Source organism: Diachasma alloeum, unplaced genomic scaffold (assembly GCF_001412515.2).
Source record: "Diachasma alloeum isolate Michigan unplaced genomic scaffold, Dall2.0 Dall_scaffold_00681, whole genome shotgun sequence".
In the NCBI taxonomy this organism is placed as follows: domain Eukaryota; kingdom Metazoa; phylum Arthropoda; class Insecta; order Hymenoptera; family Braconidae; genus Diachasma; species Diachasma alloeum.
Genome location: NW_021680813.1, coordinates 107,768 through 114,858, shown reverse-complemented (window position 1 = coordinate 114,858; position 7,091 = coordinate 107,768). Strand labels below are relative to the sequence as shown.

The 7,091-nt window shown below is 37.9% G+C and overlaps 1 protein-coding gene across 2 annotated transcripts in view; it reads right to left on the bottom strand.

Moving 5' to 3' along the window:
- Positions 1-761: 761 nt before the first annotated feature.
- LOC107044178 (vitellogenin receptor) overlaps positions 762-7,091 on the bottom strand; it is a 32,919-nt gene continuing 26,589 nt past the window's right edge. The window contains exons 7-8 of one of the 2 annotated variants that reach the window (XM_015265972.2): positions 5,513-5,767; positions 762-1,044 (exon numbers count right to left, since the gene is read on the bottom strand). In XM_015265972.2, the coding sequence (XP_015121458.1) occupies positions 1,025-1,044; positions 5,513-5,767 (275 nt within the window). In that variant the 3' untranslated portion in view covers positions 762-1,024. Of the gene's footprint in view, positions 1,045-3,631; positions 4,124-5,512; positions 5,768-7,091 lie in introns of those variants that run through there. The other variant, XM_015265971.2, reaches the window with a different exon arrangement.

Here is a 7,091-nt window from a genome sequence, read left to right as displayed (position 1 = left end):
TTTCAATGTTTTTCTCTCATGCAATACATGAAATTTTGTAAATAATTTTGTTCTCACGATTACTACAATACCACGTACATTGTAAATATCCACAACTCTTCAACAGCGGGAGCGGGATAGACGCAGTAGAAAGACTGGTGTTCATATGATACAAACTGAGAAAGGAACATAAAACACGAATTTATTTTAGAATTTTCTTTATCCTCATGATATAATCCATGTTCACTGTGAAATTACGCGGGATTTTATCATAACAAAATAGTGTAAGAGACAGTGTTTTGAGAAGGAATAGGACCCGATGATTCGAGCCATGTCAGACATTTACTGGGTTATGTGTCGTACGTTTGCTCGTCGCCCGGGTATCGACGGAACCACCACCGGGAGTCGTGCTCAGACGCAGACGCGAAAATTCTGGCAATCGCCCTACCAATTAAAAATGAAACTCTTGGTTGTTTTCAAATATAGAAAAAATCTTTTATTTTCAAGTCTTGATTGAGAAAATACAGTCTTTGCACCTTTGAAAATTTGATAAAATCTAAGTGGACAAATATCTTACTTTCTAAATTTCAATGTAGGAAAAGAATTAAAAAATGTTTTTACAATAAATTTCTAATGTCGCTGCAAATAATGAAATTGTTTAAGTCGTTACAGTACATCTATATAATTATGGAATGATTAAGAAACGTTTGAACAAAAAATTTTCCTCACGTTCGAAAAAGATCTGTTGAAAATTTCACCTAAAACATTTTTTAAGAAATACATACATCGACTTCACATTTAATCAAAACAAGTACACATATTTCAGTACTTCGATATTCGATACTCTACATGATTATTTGCCACTATAAACTATTATATTGCAATAGCCACTATATTTCTACAAATAGTGTACTATGAGTAATTTCATTATAATTACTGTGATTTACATTTAGCTACCTGGGAATGATTTAGTCATTTTAATACTTAAGTAAATATTTATGATGCAATAATCTCAGTTGAATGATTGATTCTGTCGATCTTTGGTTTATTCAACTACGGGACACTCTGAAAAAAAAAAATATTGTAAAAAATAATAACGTAATAGTTGTTTCATATCTTCTAGTTTGAAGTCAGGAGTTCCGCTGGATGTGGAACTTCCTGATGATGCTTTACGCCTCCTCAAAATTGATAAACCCGAGGTCAGTCAGCACTGTTATCGTTATAAGCATTGAAAACTTTTCCGCACAGGGAAAGAATATTCAAATTGAAAAGAATATATTTTTTTAATATTCATCATAGAGGGGGTTCAAATTGAGCATTTATCATGTATTTCCTCACGTACGGGGTTGATATATGGTATCGGCCCATGCAAATGTGAACGCTTGTTTTCAATATTGATTGTTCCCCAATCTATCTGTCCCAATAATCTGAAGAATAACTTAATCAGACAAACAAAATTGGAAACCGGAATACTAGAGCTTCAATTAGATGCTGGTTACATAATTTTCCATCCATTAGAAGCAATGGAATCCGAGTCGTATTGAGCACACACTACTACACATTGGTTACAGAAGGGCTCCGTCCGTGAGACGTGTAAATATGCTCACCCATTTTCTAAAAATTTAAATTTTTCATACGCGAGGAAATCTCAGTCGTTTTTTCAGACTACTGGAGGAATATGTGAAACTAACATTTCTGATAATTGAGAAGAATTAGTCGCAGGAGCTATGCCGAAATGAGATAAACAAATTTTTCGGGCTCTCATGAAAATAATTTTTAAATATATAATTGACCGTCGATGGAACACTTGTGTGATGGGAGTTTCCAAAAATACACACAGACATTTGAAATTTTAGGGGATTTATTTTGAAAAACAACCGAAAGTGGCAGTACACTGCATTTTTCAAATAATAACTATTACTGAGTAAAAGAAATTGTCAATTTCCTATTTCACCCGTCAGTAGGCGCGCTATGAGCATTTCCCTCACGCAACGCTAGGCAACCTATACGACGGCTTTGCAGTGCGAGTGAGATAATAAAAAGAGAGCGCCTACACGTAGAGGAATTTTCGATAAAAAAAATTGCAGGCGGCTGTATCTTCGATACAACTGTAATTGTACGTGGATACGTCCACGGTCTTTCCTTCTTTCTCGAATTTCCTAGAAACTCCTTGCATTCCCTCAAATTTTCTGGAAACTCCTTGAACTCTCTCGAATTTTCTAGAAACTCCTTGAATTCCCTCTAATTTTCTAGAAACTCGTTGAATTTCCTCGAAATCTCTAGAAATTCCTTGAATTTTTACGAAATTTCAGGAAACTTCTCGAAATACCTCTGCCTAAAATTTTCTAGAATCCCGATAGATGGCGTTGCAAGTAAGGACCGTTTCCCAAAATGACCCCCCACATTGAAACCATAGACGTGTACACGTCAATATCTAGACTGACCTTACCACTGCATCAGATATTTACACTTTTTATTTTATACGCTGTTAACAGTTTGATTGCCAATTTACGACTGACGGCGGAGCGTGCCGATCCGCCTTTTATAGGGAATTTTGAATCTAGAAATTTTTGGACTGGAAATTTCTATGACTAATAACTTGTCGGTATGTTACCGATCGATCGACAGTTGGTCATGTATCGACAATCAGCATCGCTGATAGATGGCGCGGCTGAATGAGCATTTTTTTACCGAATGACCCCCCAAAAGAAACCCATATACCCAGATAATCAACCGTGCGTTACAGCTAATAGGCACTAAATGCTGCTTAAGTGCCTCTCGGTTGTGCCGACTCCGTAACCACCGAGTTACCACTGTGGCAAATTCATCGTCTAGTTCAGCTCCGAACCCGGAGACTGACCTTACCGACAGAGCCACATCCAAGCAGGAAATTACCAAACCAGCTGAACGACCCAAAGCGAAGCCTAGGGAGAGAAAACAAAGCTCGTCCCATGTGATTTTTCTGACTAACTATAGCTGTAGCGTTTTTATATTGATTCATTTAAAGTTATTTAATGTTGTTATTTTATTTGGTATTAATTTCCCTAACAATAAATATTGTTACCATTAATTAATCCACTCGATAATTATTTATGTGAGAGACCTCAATAACTCTCAACAGCACTACTGACTATTGGGACCGCTATTTACCGATGGTGGCGTGGTGATCGCCCTCATAACATGGACGACCGATGGTTTACCCATTCAAACTTGTTCAAACCCTCACATTGTAGCTGACAATAGTAGTTCCTCTTCGACTTATTCATTTCTGTATTGTTTTTTATTGTTGTACTCGAAGTTCAAACTCATGTAGAAGTTTCAACTGCGAAATTTCGTAGCGGTGGCGCATGAACTAATCCCGAGTACATATATGTGAGTAAAACAGGGAGCGTATGAGAGCGTCGATAACGGCGTAGAGTGGGTGAAAGCACGTATGTGGGGGGAATCGGAGGGCTGGGCAAGCCGTGATGAGTATCCCAACGACGTTAAGGGAAACCTTCTGGTTTTAAACGCTGACTGACCCCGGAACTATACCCTCAATATGAAAATCAATTTTTCCTTCCCTAATTGAGATTGAGAGAAGGCCAATCGGGGGAGTCCCACCGGGCTCACTCGATGCCGGAGAACCGGTCGGGGTTTCCCCGCGCTTTGAAAATTCATTCCTCCGCTCCTTATTGAAATTAAGGTGTGACGATACGGGTCAACTCGTAATTTATTTATTTTTTGTAAAATTTGTTTATTTTTACTTTTATATGCAAATCAAGACCTTCTTCTAAGGCAAAATTGATAAAAATTAGCCTCTAGGAGACCTCTCGTCCATGAGAATCGGGAAAGGAAATACTCCATATCTTTCCCAATTCTAATACCATTTGTCATCTCCAACGGTCATAACTCCCCGACAACGAGTTGAGTCGAGAAGAGGAGGTCCTGAGAAAAATCTCTTGGGACCAAACAACATCCAGACCACCCCGTTCAAGCTATCAGGAATGAGGATTAGACGATGGCGTCGCTCTACGAGGCATGTGCTTTTCTAATGGGAGCAGAAGGTGTCGTCAACCGAGGATCCATTGTCATCAACCACCGAGTGACAACGCTCCAGGGTACCCTGACGTAATGAAACTCCAGTCCATCTGACAAATAAAACCTGCAGGAAGTCAGCGAGAGATATCCGAGCGACGATAAAATTGTCTACTCATGAACAATCCATAAAATTTCATTTAGGAATAATTGTAAAATACTTTAAATATCGATTAATATTCATTTACGATTTTTAATAAATAATTTTCACGTAAATTAATTGTGTATAACATTTTAGAGTCAAACACTTCTGTTAGAACTTCGATATCTAATTAAATTCCGTGTCTTATGAATTTGGGGGGAGGTCCTTCCCCCAAAATAAGATCAAGCAGCCATATTGGTTGAACCGGCCCAAGCTTAAAGAGAGTCATCTTCTAGCCAGCGCGACATGTAGTCGCAAAATGGTACTGTCCGCCAGATTGACATTTATTTCGTTTATTTTGAGTTAAATTTAGTATTTTGGATTATGGAGGTTGCTCTCTATCCTGGGGCAGGTGATTTTGTAAAACTTTGTCTTGGCTACTCTTGAGAGAGCGTCCAAGATGGCGTCTTTTCTCATTTTTCATTATATTTTCTTAAGTTGAGGCATTTGTGACCAACTCCTCTTATATTTTTTCGATTTTTGATGATTACTTTTGGGAAATTTGAGTACAATATTGAAGTTCATTAGTTCTGATAAATTTTTGTGTGAAATTTAAATGTGATAAATTGAATTCATTGTATTTCGAGGTCACGTATTGACCCTCAATTGAATATTGATCCATGTTATGGATATTTTGTCATAATTTTGAGAACAATGAGGAATTATAACCCTCATTCAACTTTCCTGTAAATTTCATAATTTTTCTTTGTGTGAAATTATATTTGATTATTCTTGTTAAATTGTGTGTTCTCATTGTGTGAGTGTGGAAGGTAAAAGTTGCAGGCTGGGAGTATCGTCTTCCCTCCCCCTCGTAACAAATAGAGTCTACTCTGATACCTGAGCTACCAGCCATTGTAATTTTGTTAAAATTGTTGAAATATCTAAATTGAGAGGAGTCGATGCACTCTCGAAAAATAATCCATCGACTGGCGTCCAACATATTTAAACTTTCAATTAAAAATAATTCTATTCTTCATTTTAAATTTCGCCCCGAACGGCACAAAGGAATGAAACCGCTGTCATTTATTGAAAATATAATTCTCGATCGAGAAGCGTTGGTTTCATTCCTTCATCTCAATTAGGGAGGGGAGAAATGAATTTTTGAATCAGAAGAACTTGTGCGGAGTTACTCTGCGCTTTGAAAGATTTTCAACAGAAATCATATTGACATTAAGCATAAATTACGTTTTGCAAAACGTAATTTACATTCTGCTTTTTATAGGTGTCCACAACTTTTCTACTTCGTTTCGATATCTAAATACATTCTCCTCATTGTCAGTACGTATAACTTGAGAATTCAATTAATATACTCACTGCAGACTGAGCAATTAAGTTCGTCAGATCCATCACCGCAGCCGTCCCGCCCACTGCAGGTAATTGCATCTGAGCGACAACGTCCATTCGCACATCGAAAAGGACAATTCCTCGAGGATAGTCGACTTCGATTACGTGTGCGACACGCAGTCCGGGGCTCATCACTTCCGTCCCTACAGGAGACAACTGCATTGCAGAACTCGTATGCGGGAAGGCATTGGCCGTTATTGCACCGGAATGACCCTTCTGGACATTCTGCAATGAATGTATTTAATTTCTTTCTATATTATTTCGAGTTGAAAACAGTAGTGGATTGGTAAAAAGTGTAAAAGAGATCAATCATTCAACTGTTTTTGGATCATTTTAACAATTGCAAGCATTACGCTCATCGTAGAATCTCCTCAACAAGTCGATTTCGCTCTTAAAGCAATTTTCGGATAATATCCCTGAATCTGAGAGACATGACAATACTTTTATTGGTGTTTTTTTTTAAATTCAAGTCAGCTGCATTGGAATTTTCACAATTGTGAATTTGAATTCAGTTCCATGTGAAATCGTTCACCGAACTTTTTATCCATCTCGGAAATTCAATATTCCAATGACAGCTTGAGATCGCAAACCCATCGTGGAAATTGGGTATACTGCGATGATGATCAAGACTTTAAATGGTTAGATCGCACCATTCTACCCGGCCGGGATTTGAACTCGGAACCTTTCGCATGTGAGGCAATAAACTTACTCACTGCGCCAAGTCACCGGGGTGAAACGAATTTAGATGGAAGTGTTACATTTACTCATATGCAATTCAACTCTGTCTAAAACATGAAATTGAAGGATCAACAGAATTCCTGTAATATACGAATGAGATTGACTTATATGTACAAGATTCTTATCTGTAACTGTGTAAGCGGGTTCCCCAACTTATTACTTACTATAAACAATCTACAACATAATATTCATTCCAATACATTCGACACATAATCTCCATAGAGAAATTCTCCTCCGAAAATGGCTTTCCGCCAATATATTCTATTTTAAATGTTATTTGTCCATTACATTATAACTTTTGAAAGTTTGAAGCTTCGAATTTTGTAAAATGTTAAATCTTTTCAGATTTGATTGCCCTCACCATGTACAATCGTCAAAATAAGTTCCGCCAGTCCGTGAAGTTAGCTACTGGTTGGAGTATGGGACTGAAACGAAGGAGCGGTTCGTAGCTAACTTCGCGGACTGGCGGAACTTATTTTGACGATTGTATAGCAACACTCTCTGAAAATATTATCTGTCTCCCGGCGCGACGACAAAACAGCCGGCCGCCAGCTCGTTCTGACCTTCATATTTTGCCAATTTCGATCAGATCATAACGAAAGTGCAATCAAAAAATAGAATAATAATGTAGAATTGTCGCTTGACTTCGTTTCCCGGGATTTATTCATTCTTTTGTGTGTGGAATAAATAACAACGGGTGCAGGTATTCATCCACTAGTATCCGCCATGTCTAGATGATTGAAAATCCGGGGGCCAATCCCACGGATTTTCAATGACCCCCTTTACCCACGTAAAGGGGGTGCTGGAACCT